At 41.7% G+C, this 15,223-nt stretch overlaps 1 protein-coding gene across 1 annotated transcript; it reads left to right on the forward strand.

Moving 5' to 3' along the window:
- Nucleotides 1–985: 985 nt before the first annotated feature.
- Nucleotides 986–13,183, forward strand: RIBC2 (RIB43A domain with coiled-coils 2). The gene is made up of 7 exons (XM_032221996.1): nucleotides 986–1,227; nucleotides 3,147–3,228; nucleotides 4,727–5,071; nucleotides 6,137–6,255; nucleotides 9,603–9,830; nucleotides 11,508–11,674; nucleotides 13,001–13,183. The coding sequence occupies exons 1-7, from the start codon at nucleotides 1,129–1,131 to the stop codon at nucleotides 13,080–13,082; spliced, it is 1,122 nt and encodes a 373-aa protein (XP_032077887.1). The 5' UTR covers nucleotides 986–1,128; the 3' UTR covers nucleotides 13,083–13,183.
- The last annotated feature ends 2,040 nt before the right edge of the window (nucleotides 13,184–15,223 follow it).

Raw genomic sequence — 15,223 nt, forward strand, 5'->3', positions numbered from 1 at the left:
TATGCTGTTAATTTTAACCATTTGTTCTTTACACCTCCTGTTTTACACTACTGAGCTTTATTATGCCCTGCTCCTTGGCTGAAAAATATTTTTGAGGAGATTTGGAATGCATAGATACCATTGTCTTTAAGCAGGAATTACTAAGGAAAGGCCCAAATGTTTAAAAATTAAGATTCCCTGAGTGCAGACTAGACAAACTGTGATAGACCTATTATCCTTTTTTATTCCTTTTTCAAGCTGTCCCTTCCATAATTAATGATTTGCTGGTTCAGATCCTATAGAAACCTTGCTCTTGAATGTGGGCACTCTACTGCAAGGATCACCAATCTTTCGGACCTCGGGGACCGCTAAATTCATAATTTTAAATCCTGTGGACCACTAATACGACTTTTTTAAAAATATAAATAGTATTTAGCACAATATAAAAAATGCAAAGAGCATTTTTCCCTCAAAGAGCACCCAGTGGGTTTTTTTTTTAACCTTTCAAGTGCGACATTTAGGTATTTATGTCAACTGGATTCCACGCAGTTTGCCCTAAAAAAAAACGGGGGGGGTGAGGAGGAAAGGAAATAAAAATTGCTGGAAAGGAAAACAAAAAGATGGGAAGATGAACCACGCGCTTCAGAATTTCAATTGAGGTACTATCCCGCCAGCCCGGGAAGGACAAGCGCTTGAAATGTGCAAAATAACGGGCGGGGAATAGAACAGTATCTTCCTCTTCCAGAGACCCGCATGGAACGATAGAAGCGCTTATACAGGAGGTTATACATTTAATACATAAATTCTGACCCTTCGCCTCACAGCGTGACAACCTCCCTTCCCGCCAATTCGGCCGATCCCGCGCCGCGCATGAGGGGAAAGGATATCTCGCGAGACTTCCTCCCGCGCTCCGCCTTCCGAGGCTTTGCCCCGCCCTAAAATCACTTAATCTCTATGCTGACGGGAGCTGCTGACGTCAAGAGAGCGTCGATCGCTCGAAGCAGAAGAGCCTTGGCTCATTTCCTTAGCAACGTAGAGTTGTGGAGACCGTTGCTAAGCGCCGGGGATGCTGAGCATCCTAGATAGTTATCCCGGCCCGAAGCATCTTTCGTCCTCCCTGCTTCGGCAGGACTGCTCTGGCCGGCTACAATGCACTCCCGGATGGAGGCAGCGGCGCGGGAGCGGAGGCGTTACCGGGACCTGCAGAGGCAAAGCCAGATCTTTGATGCCCGAGTCAGGCTTATCGGGGTGAGTGGTTCTGTAATGCTTTAGTTTTTCTTGATTGTCATTTAAATTTAATTGTTTGGTACGAGATAGTATGGGGATATTTTTTTTTCAACATCAGCTGCATGACTTTATGCATATTTTTTTTAAAATATCTTATTTTATACACAAAAAAGAGAAAGGATGAAAGTTTTTCCTTCTCAGAAACATGCAAAGCCCAAATAATTATTCGGGCTAATAATCATACTAAGTATACACAATTGAATGCAATCCTTTGGACATGCCTTATCAAATTGTTCCAAGGAATTCCAACATGAATAGAACCGGATGCAAAATTAGACAGAACATGTATCTGAAAACTTGAATTGCATGCTTACTGTTTAGGTGAAAATACACAATTTGGCAGTCAGCATGTAAACATTTGCATACAATTATCCACTAGTGCTGTGTTCTATAAAATATTAAGAAATCTGTTTACATATACATATATGTCTGTGGGTGTATATGTACCCCCACACATATATAGATAGCTATACACACACATACACACACACACACACACACACACACACACATATATTCAGGTAGGTAGGTAGGTAGATATTGAGATACACACACACATATATGCATACATACACACACACACACACACACACACACACACACAGGGTGTGCATAAGTGCATCAGCATGTCTACCGTCCCTGTCCTATTGTCCCCATTTATTTGTACTCATTTCATGTGCTCATATCCTTGTTTATACTTATACCTGTTATCTCATACATGTTTGACAAACTAAATAAATAAATAAATATATAGGGGAAAAAATAAATGTACAGTCCTCCAACTGCCATTTTACTGGCAGTAAAATGTTTAATAAATTATAGAAAGAGAAGCAATATTATGCAACCGTTTCTTAGTGTGTAAGCTTGCATTGCAGTCACAATTTATTACTGTTTATGTTTTTTAAAATAAAAGAATGGTTTAATATTTTGATAGATTTTCACTGAATGAAATTTATATTTCCTGCAAGTAACATTATTTTTTCTTATTTATCTCTAAGATAGGCAACTCATATGTTCTTTTGTAACTCTCTGAAGTACTGCCCATAATGTAATCATTATCTTAAGAGATAAACACATTTACCATAAAATTATGGAAAACAAAAAGGAGTATCGAGTTAAAATCTGGCAGAGAAAAGAAATCTTTGTATAATATTGTTTTGAAATATGTTACAGTTGTGAAAACTGATTTAATTTTAGCCAGTTATTAGATAAAATTATTATTATACTTGTAAATGATCTAATATTATTTACATAAGTGTCTAATCAAGTTGTTGTATGTATAGTGTGATCATGGTTATCTGAGTTAATCCAACTCTCTGGGCTTACATAATACAAAGAATTATCAACTAACCGCATCAATTTTTCTGTAAATGACTTAACCACATGTGATATATAAAATTAGCCAATTTAATTTTGTTTATTGGATCATCTGAATGATATGCATGTTGGCCTTTGAAGGTTTTAAGAAGAATTGTAAAGCTAGGGTACACTGATGCTTTTTCAGCTACATATTTTTCTCCTTTATAAATTATAATTCTAATTACTCTTTTCATTGGAGTTATTAAATATCTGGTCAGTCTGACTAGTTTTTGGTCCTTAAACTACAAAGAACAATCTTGGAGATATATGACATAATTGAATTAAAAGTTCAATAGTTCTGTATCTATTTTAAAAATCTATTTAATGGGAGAGTATAATTCTTATTATTTATTCATTTCATTTTAATTCATCAATGAAGACTAGAATATGATGTTGTTGCCTTTTTTTGTCTCAGCTTTTTATTTCCTGAAAATAGCAGTTAAAGCTGAGCTTATTTTGGGAAACTTCCTCTTCTTCTTTGGTATGAAATCTGAACCAGGTTTTTTTCATGTCTACCACAGATTGACAAGGAAGCGCTGGACACCCAGGTAAAAGACAAAAAGATTGAAGAAGCAGTCCAGAAGGCCCGTGATGATTCCATTGGTATATATAATATCATTTTTTTTAAAACAATCATTTGTCAGATGGCTGTAAAAACGAGTTCTCCTTCAACCCTTCCACCTTCCAAAACTTTGATTCCATTCCTGTCCCTGCATCCATTCACCTACAATTTTCCTTGGACAGATAAGATAGTTGTAAATTGTAAGATACTTGAACTCTGCAAGATTTGGGTTTGGACATCTTGGTGAGAACTTCCATCACCTCCATCTCCCTTTTTCCAGAGCATCTTAGTGTATTTGTCCCAGTCTTGAGGCCTTTTTGCACTCAGCTGGGGTTTTATTTTTTTCCAGCACATACTAAGATAGCACTGCAAGATGGGATACAGATGGCTGAAATATTAGCCTTTCTGGTCTTAATGGAGCTGCAAGAAGTACCATTGTGCAATATAAGGAATATTAATTGGCACAGATATTAGGTCTATAGAAGTACCCCTGTGCAACATTCTTTTCAAGGAATATTTTAAAACATAGGTAGTCTACAACTTACATCTTTTTTTTTAGTGAACATTTGAAGTTTAATGAAAAACTGAAAAAATTGAATTCTCTTGATCCTCACACTTTATAACCATTGCAGCATCCCATCATGTGCATTGCAGCATCCCAATGATCATGTGATCAGATTTTGAGCACTGAGCCATAGGCATGTATTTACAATGGTTACAACATCCCAGGCCAAGAAGCTGGAGTTGCTAACAACGGCATGATTCACTGCATGGTGGCGGTTAAAACAGTGGTTCCCAAACTTTTTTTGGCCATGCCCCACCTAAGCATCTTTAAAATCCCGATCCCGCCTCCCCATGATATATAATTCTTACTTTACTCAAAAAGTGAACTCTACTCACACAGAGGAAGCCTAAAAGGCCATTAACTTGAAACAAGGTTCAAATTGCCCCCATTAAAAATCAAATTGCCCCCCTGTGAGGCATAGGTCCCACATTGAGAAACACTGGTTTAGAAGGCAGTACTGCAGGCTACTTCTGCTGACTACTGGTTGGCTGGCTGCAATTTGGCAGTTTGAATCTCACCAGGCTTAAGGTTACCATCCTTCCAGGTTTGGTCAAATGAGGACTCAGATTGTTGGGGGCAAGACGCTGACTCTGTAAACTGCTTAGAGAGGACTGTGAAGCACTGTGAAGCGGTATATAAGTCTAAGTGCTATTGCTATTCACTTCACAAGTGGAGTGATTGTTTAACAACTATGGCAAACAAGATCATAAAATTGGACGCAACTCACTTAACAGCTGCTTTTTTAGCAATGGAAATTCTTGCCCAATTGTGATCATAAGTTGAGGACTACCTGTAACTATGAACTTTGCTTGTAGATGAAGTGCACAAACGTATAATCTGAACAGGTAAAAGAGAGAACTAATCTTATTTGGGTTGGAACAATTAACTTTAGCCACCCAACATACTATTTAAATTCACAAAAATGCATTTTTAAGGATTAGAATCACAGCCTTTTTTTCCCCTTCTAAACATAGCTGCAGAAATGAAACAAAATGATAAGATCCTCTGCATGTTAGACCAACGACAGAAAAGAGATACCCAGATCCTAAACAAAGCTATCAACGAATTTCGTCAAAATTATCAGAAGCCAGAAACGGTGCGTGAATACGACCTCTTTGACCCACAACGCCTGCAGAAAGATACTGCTGCTCGCCTTGCAGACAGTGACCCACGCTGTACCATATCCAGCTTGCAGAAGTTCATGGGAGAAGATTTAAACAGTAAGAATAGACGGAGGTTCCAGCAAGAGCAAACCAGAGAATGGCTTTTGCAGCAAGAAAGGGAAAAGCAGAACGCGCTGGCAGATAAAAAATATGCAGGTATGACCAAATCTGCAATAGAGCATTTAGCTTAACCGTTGCCACCTGCCAAATTTCGAAAAGAGTGCCATGACTTGGTTTCTCTTCTTCTTCTTTACTTCTTTTCTTACCACTGGGTGTCGAGGGACTTTGTTTCTCACTCATAGTTACGACTTAGTAGTTTAGGTTGCTAGCTTGAAAACTATTGATGCCTGCTTTGAAAAATTGGCATGGGTGTTTTGCAGGCATAAATTAATGTATCAGTTCTTTAAAATCCTAAATGATTGAAGGACTGTTATATAAGAGGCTACTCAACCCCTACACATCTGTTGAGTCACTGAAATTGGTAGAAAGGCCCTTTTGAAGACCCTGCCTTCTATATTTGACAGGCAAAGCATATATTCAATTTATTTATTTGATTTGCGTGGCTGCCCATCTCAACTTAGTAACTCTAGATGGCTCACCACAGTTAAAGGCAACATTCTCATAAAAAACAAGTTAAAAACCAATATGCGAACATATAAAGCCGTCAATATCCACTTTAAAACTAAAATAACCAGGGTCAGTGACCAAAGTGCATCCTTGCATTAAAATGTGGAGTTGTCCATCCTTGTGTCTAGCTCAAATTCAAAGTAGGTATTAGCCACAATCCTCTCCATTGGCCCTTGATAGGAAACATAAAAACCTAGAATTTGTCTCTATGGTAAATGGAAAACACTTGAAGAATGGAGGAGGGCGAAAAGCCGAGTCTGGGAACTTGGGCTAAAAAACAAAGATTTGAACAAACGTAGGAGCTGTGATGGCGCAGTGTTTTAGAATGCAGTATTTAAAGGCTAAATCTACCCACAGACTGGAATTCAATACTGACAGGGATCAAGGTTGACTCAGCCTTCCATCTTTCTGAGGTCCATAAAATGAGGACCCAGATTGTTGGGGGGGAAATGCAAATAAGGATCATTCAACATTGTAAACCGCCCAGAGGGTACAGCAAAGCACTATGGAGTGGTATATAAGTGATATTGTTGTTGTGGGGCAATGATTTACTATCTGGCACTTGTGACATAACTGATTTGTTTCGATTTGTAGAAGAACTCTATAAACAGCAGAGACTGGAGCTTGATGAAAAGGCTATGACTCTCCAACGAGCAGATGAGGAAACCAGACGAGCAATTTGCATCACTACTACAGAATTCAATCAAGCCTTGGTGAAGCAAAATTGGTTATTATTACTTAAATATAGTATCTGCTAAGAGTATGACATATCGTAATTGCTTTTTTTAAAAACGCAGTTCTTTTAAGTTTCAAAAAAAGATAAAATACAAATTAACCCAAAGAAAAAAGATTAAAGGGGAGAGAGGATCAAATGGGGAAATCAGGAAAATAAATGGAATGGAATTCTTTATTATCCAAGTATGATTGGACACCAAGGAATTTGTCTCAGGTGCATAAGCTCTCAGGGTACATAGTTGATAGATTATAGATCATAAATGATAGTTAACAATCATTAATCTAATATACAAATAACAAGTGATAAAACATAAGATACCAATAGGAAAGATGAGAAGGATAAGAGCAATACAGACTACTACATGGGTAAATATCTTTGGCCTAAGACAAGTACTGTGGGAATTAGGTGACAAGGGAAAAGAAAGAAACAAAATATAAAGAATTACCTCCAAGTTTCTTCAGTACAGGTACAAATATATATAATAAAATAATCTCTCACTCTATAGACATCATATAGAAAATAGACAAACTAAACCAGAGGTAGTCAACCTTTTTATACCTACTGCCCACTTTTGTATTTCTGTTAGTAGTAAAATTTTCTAACCGCTCACCGGTTTCACAGTAATGGTGTTTTATAAAGTAGGGAAATTGCAGTTTTTTGCAGTTAGACTTATATACCGCTTCATAGGGCTTTCAGCCCTCTCTAAGCGGTTTACAGAGTCAGCATATCGCCCCCAACAACAATCCGGGTCCTCATTTTACCCACCTCGGAAGGATGGAAGGCTGAGTCAACCCTGAGCCGGTGAGATTTGAATAGCCGAACTGCAGAACTGCAGTCAGCTGAAGTAGCCTGCAGTGCTGCATTTAAGCCACTGCGCCACCTCGGCTCTTATTCACTTTACTTTATAAAATTTATAAAGCAGAGTTACAGCAAACCCCTACCGCCCACCATGAAAGCTGGAACGCCCACAAGTGGGCAGTAGGGATCAGATTGACTACCACTGAACTAAACAGTCGAACCCCTCCTCCAAAACCATATGACAAAATAAACACTTATTCTAAGTTTAAGCACAACACTTAACAATATATTAAATATATCTAATTTATGGCAATGAAATAGCTTTAATGAAACAAATGTTCAATAATTATGATGTTCAAAATAGTTTTTAAATGTTGTCAATAGTCTAGGACAGTGTTTCTCAACCTTGGCATTCGCTGGCTGGGGAATTTTGGGAGTTGAAGTCCAGACATCTTCAAGTTGCCAAGGTTGAGAAACACTGGTCTAGGAGAGGGGTGTCAAACTCGCGAAGACATGTTGTCATGTGACATATCGTGACTTTTCCCCCTTCGCTAAAACGGGGGTGAGGGTGGCCAGCGTGTGGTACATCCGGGCCCTGAGTTTGACATCCCAGGTCTAGGATATTTATTTTTATATAGTGGAAATAGGCTATTACAGATTTTTTCACTTCAGCTTGAAAGTAAGTCTGATTATTGACTGTTATCATTTATTGTTGCACTTGTTCCAGAGTCTAAGTGGGTACTGGTTTGGGATACCAGACAGTAATAGAGGTGCAGATAACAGACTCAAAGTTTCCTCTGGGCTCTACATGGGGTTGCCCTTAAAGTGCATCCGGCGACTGCAGTTAGTCCAGAATGCAGCCGCGCGAGTGATAGTGGGCGCACCGCGGTTCACCCACGTTACACCCATCCTCAGCGAGCTGCACTGGCTACCTGTCGATCTCCGGGTGCGCTTCAGGGTATTGATGACCACCTTTAAAGCACTCCATGGTAGTGGATCTGGGTACTTGAGAGACCGCCTTCTGCCGATCACCTCCCTCCGACCGATTAGATCGCACAGACTGGGCCTCCTCCGAACTCCATCCGCCAGTCAATGTTGACTGGCGACTACACGGAGGAGAGCCTTTTCTGTTGCAGCTCCGACCCTGTGGAACGATCTCCCCGTCGAGATCCGTACCCTCACCACCATCCAGACCTTCCGCACAGCCCTCAAGACCTGGCTCTCCCATCAGGCCTGGGGATAGGTTCCCAATTTACCCACCCGAGTGTTGACTGTTGAATGCAAGTTGTGTTTTATTATTTTCTTTCTTTTGTTCACATATTGTTTGTCTTTGATATTGCACCCCCTTCCCTGTGATTGTAAGCCGCCCTGAGTCCCCTCAGGGAAAAGGGCGGCCTATAAATCTTAATAAAATGACTTTAAAAAAAAATGACTCTGTAGAACTGAATCAGCAGCTCCTTGGGCAGTTTTGAGCTTCCTGAGTTGGCGCAGAAAGAACATTCTTTCTTGTGCTTTTTTGATAATGTTTTTCATATTAGTTGCCCATTTTAGGTCTTGAGGTATGGTATATCATAATTGGGTTGGCAATAATTGCCACCTTGTCATTTGTGGCTGTTCTTGCCCTGTCTTGGATGCCATGCTGAGCACTCAACGCAGTGCTCATTTCTGATTAAGCCTTGTCCTGAGCACGGGAAGGAAACTGGACTGTCTCTGTATATTTTGAACCGCTCCAGAAGATTGAGAGTTACTCGTGTAACTGAAGACATAATACTTGTTCTGACTTAGTGCAATGTAATAACCTAATCCTTGTGGTTTGTTTCATGGCTTGGAAGGAGGTGTAAACCCACCACTGAACTTGTGGGCAGACCTGAGATGACAAGGGACATCACCCATATCAGGATGTCAGTGTGAATTTTTACTTTGCATCAGGGGTGAAATGCTCTGAAGTCTGCTACCGGTTCGCTTTGTTACAGGTTTGCTGCTCACACGCATGCACTACCACGCAGCACTGAAAAAGGAGGATTAAGAAGCCTTTCCTGAGTCTGCAAAGTTAAGTAGAACAGCGGGGGGACGGGACAGCTGTGCCGCATGATTTAGATTTGCTAGAAAGCTAAAAGATTTCCTGCTTTCTAGCGAATATAAATTGCGCGGCACAGCTGATTGTTGCCCAGCTGATAATCGGAACCAAGTCGTTAGTAAAAAAATGCTACCAGTTCAGCATTTTTTACTACCGGTTTGGCCGAACCAGTCCAAACTGGTAGCATTTCACCCCTGCTTTGCATCATCTGTGCAATTATAATTTTTAAAGGATCAGAATGAGAGAAAGGTTTTAAAAGACTCTGCAATTGCCTCCTTATTCTCTTTTTATTCTTTAACTCATCTTATCCTGTCTTTATTTCCTACCAGAAATCCTACAAAATACATTTAACTGAATTTTATTTAAGTATTTGCCATCTGGTGAGGGCCAAACTTCTCTCACTTTGTAAACATTGCTCTATGTGTGTGTGTGTGTGTGTGTGTTTTAAGGCTGCCAAGTCTGAGCGTAAGAGAAGACTCGAAAAACAGCAAGAAGAAGAAGCAAAACAGAGGGACATTTTGAGCCAGCTTCAGGGGGATCTGCTGACTGAAAACCCGCAGCAAGCAGTCAGCTCCTTTGGACCAAATGGCATCATCACCGATCGATGGAAAGGAATGAGCCAAGCTCAGCTGAAAGAAATCCAGGATATTCAGATGCAACAAGTGCTGGAGAAGCTGGTATGCCCTTTAAAGAAATAGCACCGTGGAATAACAACCTGGAATTCTGCATGGTGGGATCAAAAAAGTCAAGATGGGCTTCTTTTTCTCCTTCTCTTCCTCCTTCCTTCCTTGTTCTTCTTCCATGTCTACATCAAACTTGAAACTGCCAGAATGAAGCCACCTTCCTGGCTTTGTCGTTGGCCAAAAGTAAGTCATTATCGGTACAAGTTTCTGATAGTAACCAACATACTAGCAGATAGGCCAGGCTCTGTTCCTCTCCACATTCACATATCATGTTGTTGTCCGCTAAGAGCCTTCACTTGAGTGTATCGGTTTTACATTTAGGCATTCCAACTCTCAATCTGTTCAGGGTCCCCCAGATAGAATAAGGCGGGGGTCAGCAACCCATGGCCGTAGAGCCACATGCGGCTCTTTCAGCCCTCTGCTGCAGCTTCTGATGCCACTTCTGCCATTGTCTCCATGGCCTGCCCACGATGCACATCACAGTGAAAGTTAGCGGGGTTCACAATGGGGGAGACGGGGTCCCCTCCTCCTGGAGCCCATTACGACGCGGAGCCACAATGTGACCCTCCCCACTTGCCCCTGGCAACAGCAGTGGCGTTGGCCACGGTGCAGCATGGGGCAGGCCATTGTCTCGGGGTGGAGAGCAGGTCGCACATCCAGCACCAACCAAGGCCGGAAGTAGCCACCCTGCTGCAGTCGAACAGTGAGACAGAGACACACACAGAGAGAAACAAGAGACGGAGAGAGACAGTCATGTGACTGGGTGGGAGTGAGTGACATTGAGTTGGCCATGCTCACCCAGGTTTTGTGGCTCCTGGTGTTTTCTGTGGGAAACGGGTCCAAATGGTTCTTTGAATATTTAATGTTGCAGACCCCTGGTATAAGGGAGGTCGTATTCTTCAGTCTTTTCCTCCTTTGATGTTATTCCTTGCTTGATGGTCTCCTTCCTCCATCTCTGATCTTCCCCCATAAGAACACACCTGGGAAAACCAAGATGGGCTGCAACCGTCTGATGAAAGCGCCACCCCTTTGCCAGATGCATCCTGCATGCCACACACATAAAACACAGAGGTGGAGCTTTGATGGCACTGTTACGTCTTCCATCTTGATTTGTTTGACCACACTCTCCACTCTATTTGCAACATTCACCTTCCTACATCCTCATCACTTTGTCGGGGGCTGTTGCAAATTGTAGCAATGCAACACATTAAGGACCACAGGTCCTGTTTAATGGGTGGCAAAGGGGACAAAAAAAAGCCTAAACCAATCATTATTGTACACCAGGATTCCAGGTAGATTGAACCTCTCTGACTCTTTCAATTCTAGAAGGACCTTGGGAAGAGCCGCGGGTCCTTAGCAGCCCATCTGTTGAATGCTGTTAGCAGCACAGAAAGATGGATGGGGGCAGAGGTGTTTCATTGCTGACTAGAATAGAATAACAGAATTGGAAGGGACCTTGGAGGTCTTCTAGTCCAATCCCCTGCCTAGGCAGGAAACCCTACACCACTTCAGACAACTAGTTATCCAACATCTTCTTAAAAACTTCCAGTGTTGGAGCATTCATAACTTCTGGAGGCGAGGTGTTCCACTGGTTAATTGTTCTGACTGTCAGGAAATTTCTCCTCAGTTCTAAGTCGCTCTTCCTAGTCCAGCTTTCTGCTTCCCATGCAGAGGTTAGATGAAGAGGAACGCCAGAAAAACGCAGAATGGGACCGAAAACGGATTCAGGAGGCCAGAGCTGAATTGCTCTATGACCGTCATCAGCAACGTCAGAATCGGGACCTGCGGAGAGCATTAGATAATTTTAACATCCAGCTATCCCAGGAGCAGAAAAATAAGTAAGACATTTTCTGGGTGCCCACTTTGTTTTAGCCCAAGATGAACCCAGAAATTCCCCAGGGCAAACTAGTGGGGCTTAGAAGCATCAGCATCTTATTCTGGGAAGCACATGGGATGCCTCTGGATGCTATAGACCTGGTAGCTTTAATCATGGAGCAGCAGAATAATCTGCCTGACATTATTGAATTCTCAACAGCTTTCCAGCCTGCCAAATAACGCTGCTCTGACTTTGTACATGCATGTACAAAGGGGTGGGGGCTCACTTATGCTATCATGTTCATCATTTTGCCTTTTTTTAAATTACCCTTAACAAACATCACTGATGGCAATTTATTTCAAAAGACACTTTTTTCTAGTGTCTTAGATACATGAACCCATAGCTAACGTTATGGTCGGTTTGGAGACACTCCAAATTACTCCCCTTGCTAGCCCCACCCAATCCCTCTCCTCCCAGGAGTCTCCAAAACGGCCTGTTTTGGATGTGAGGCAGGCATGGGTTCCGGCTGCTGCTACTGCCAGTTCACTCAGGGACGCGCCATGTGCATGCGCAGTACTAAAAAATGCTTCTGTGCATGCACAGAAGCCAAAAACAAGATGGCGTCGCCGAGAGAACCAGTTCGGGGGCGTGGCAGGCCTGAGTCATTACCGGTTTCAGCGACCCAGTTACTACCTGTTTGGCTGAACCGGTAGGAACCCACCTCTGATGTGAGGTAAGTGCAAAGCCCTCACGGAAGGTCAGGAAGGTGGGAAAATGGGCCGTTTCCGGCCTCCAGAGGGCTTCCGGAGCCTGTGGGAGGCAAGTTTTTCGCCCTTCCCGAGACTCAGGAGCCTGGGGAAGGCGAAAGTGCCCCCCCCCCCCGGCTGTAGTACAGGAGGCCGACTAGGCGATGCCCACCATGGCTATGCCCACCCAGCAACTGGGAAGAGAACCTGTTGCTGAAATTTTGAAGCCCACCCCTGCTTAGATAACTTTTTTTAATGCCTTCAAGTCCAACACTAACTCCTGGCAACTACTTGGACAAATCCTTGCAGTTTTCTTGGCAAGTGTTTTTGAAAATAGTTTGCAATTGCTTCCTTCCTCATGCTGAGAAAGAGTGACTGGCCCAAAGTCACCCAGTTGGTTTTATGCTTCAGGTTGGACTAAAAAATCAACCGTCTCCTAGTTTCTAGCCTTATTTCTTAACCATTTACCAAACTGGCTTTTTAATTTCCTTAACCCATTTGTAAAAATATTAAAATTGATTTCTTGCTGATACTGAGAATAAGCAATCTCACATTTAGAGACTTTAATCATTAACATGTATCAATTGTTGTTTTTTTTCCAGACAAGCATATATGAATGAAGAAGTATATACAAATTTTCCTTCTGGCCAGTACTACTCACAGTTTAACACAATTAGCCGATGATGTTGGAGCCAATATTCGCACTCCTATAGATGTGCAGGTTATATGTTTATAAAAAACATTTCTACTTTCTTCACCTATATAATAAAAATATAACTACCGATGATTTTCTTGGTCTAAAGGGATTGCAATTATGGAGTAACCAATTCCAAAAAGGTTTAATTATGAAAAGGAATGAAAAAAAATCAACAAAAATGGATTCAGATTTTAAGCACCAATTTCAAATGGTACTCTGTGTTATAATAACATCTGTACAAATTCGTCTAGACCATATGGTTTATACCCTGGGGTTCTGAAGGAACTGGCAGATGTAATCTTGAAGACACTGATCAGAGGTGGCATTCAGCAGGTTCTGACCAGTTCTGGAGAACTGGTAGCGGAAATTTTGAGTAGTTCAGAGAACCAGTAATACCGCCTCTGACTGGCCCCACCCCCATCTATTCTCTGCCTCCCAAATCCCAGCTGATTGTGAGGGAATGGAGATTTTACAGTATCCTTCCCTGCCACGCCTACCAGCCACGCCCACCAAGCCACGCCCACAGAACCGATAGTGAAAATTTTCGATCCCATCACTGGGCCAAAAGTACCTTTGTGCGGGGGGATTGTCTATTGTAACTTTGACATACGCTGGCTAGGAAATTCTATGAGTCAAAACCCAAACATTGTAAAGCTGCCAAGGTTGAGAAATACTGATCTAGAGCTTAATAACTTCAACAAAGAATTGGCTAAGCTGCTTTGCAGGACTGAGAGCACAAATTTGGCTCAAGGCCACCGGTCACCACATTCAGTCTGGCAGATAAACTCTTATTCCGGTCTTCCCACATGTCTGTGAACTGAACAATGTGGGTTTTCCCCCTGAACTAAACTTGGAAGAACTTTTCATTCCAGTGAGAGAACAAAGAACTTCCTGCCCCAATGTTTTTGTGTAAGTGAGACATACTTCCTGGAAGAGTAAACACAGTGAGGTGACAGATGCCAGAAGATCAAGTGGCAGATTGTGGGGCAAGAATAATAATTCAGCTATAATCCCCGTGCCATTAAGTCTTGGTAGGTGGAAAGAAAAAAGACAGAGCAGGGTATTCTGCATTGATGTAGCAGGAAGCCTCTTACATGAATTATTTGGGCACTTGAAAATTTAATAATACAAGTAATTGGCTTTTAATCTCAGCATCAGCAGTGAGAATCACTGCCACATTCAATGCAAACACTCCAAACGATATCAGCTCATTTCTTTGCTCTTGAAGCTTAAGCTTTGTTTGCAGAGAATAGCTTAAGAATTTTTTGTTTAATACAGAGTGCAACTGAAGCATTAGAGGCTTTTAACCAGGATAAAGCAAAAACCAGAGTTCATTCTATCTGAAATTTTAGCAAGAGCAGAGCAGCCAATGTGTTGCAAAATGCAGATTAGACTGTTCCCAGTTTGAAGAGTATATAGGACTGTTAAAGAATTTAAGGAGTTGTCAGCTGTCCCAACTTGGTCACTAGAGCTCACTGTAACAGCATTGCCAAAAAGGCATTAAGAGCTGTTAATCTAATCTTGCGAAGCTTCTTCTCCGGTAATATTGTATTGCAAACTAGGGCATATAAAACATTTGCTAGATCGATTCTCAATTCACTCATCTGCCTGGAACCCGCGCTGCATATGAGACATTATTACAATTGAGAGAGTTCAGGGACATTTCACGAGAAGAGTCCTCCGCGCCTCTGAATCCCTTATGCCACCAGGCTTGAAGTTTTGGGCTTAGACAATTTAGAACTACGCCGCCTTCAGTCTGACCTGAGCGTAGTACACAAAATTATCTGCTACGATGTCCTACCAATGACTACTTCAGCATCAATACACAAGCACACAATAGATACAAACTAAAGGTAAACCGCTCGAGAACTTGATTGCAGAAAATATGACTTCAGCACAGAGCGGTGAATGACTCCTAGACTCATAGCTAAAGAAAGTATAGTTGACTAAAGCCAAATTATGCAGTGTAGCAAAGCCAAATCTAGCATTTGTCCCCAAACCAAGCAGTTAACTATACACCTTGGGTGTCCCCCCCCGCCAATAGTTATCAGTGAGTGACCATCACATTCAAACTATTATTTCGGTAATGGTCCCCAGCTGCATTGGATGACTTTGGAACAGTCCACGG

The sequence above is a fragment of the Thamnophis elegans genome, chromosome 7, assembly GCF_009769535.1.
Source record: "Thamnophis elegans isolate rThaEle1 chromosome 7, rThaEle1.pri, whole genome shotgun sequence".
Taxonomy (NCBI): domain Eukaryota; kingdom Metazoa; phylum Chordata; class Lepidosauria; order Squamata; family Colubridae; genus Thamnophis; species Thamnophis elegans.

What these genes read in the sequence shown, in the direction of transcription:
- RIBC2 (XM_032221996.1), top strand. Translation starts at nt 1,129, where the DNA reads ATGCACTCCCGGATGGAGGCAGCGGCGCGGGAGCGGAGGCGTTACCGG. An exon ending in CAGAATTCAATCAAGCCTTG is followed by an intron (nt 6,256 to 9,602) that starts GTGAAGCAAAAT and finishes GTGTGTTTTAAG; the next exon opens with GCTGCCAAGTCTGAGCGTAA. An exon ending in AACAAGTGCTGGAGAAGCTG is followed by an intron (nt 9,831 to 11,507) that starts GTATGCCCTTTA and finishes CTTCCCATGCAG; the next exon opens with AGGTTAGATGAAGAGGAACG.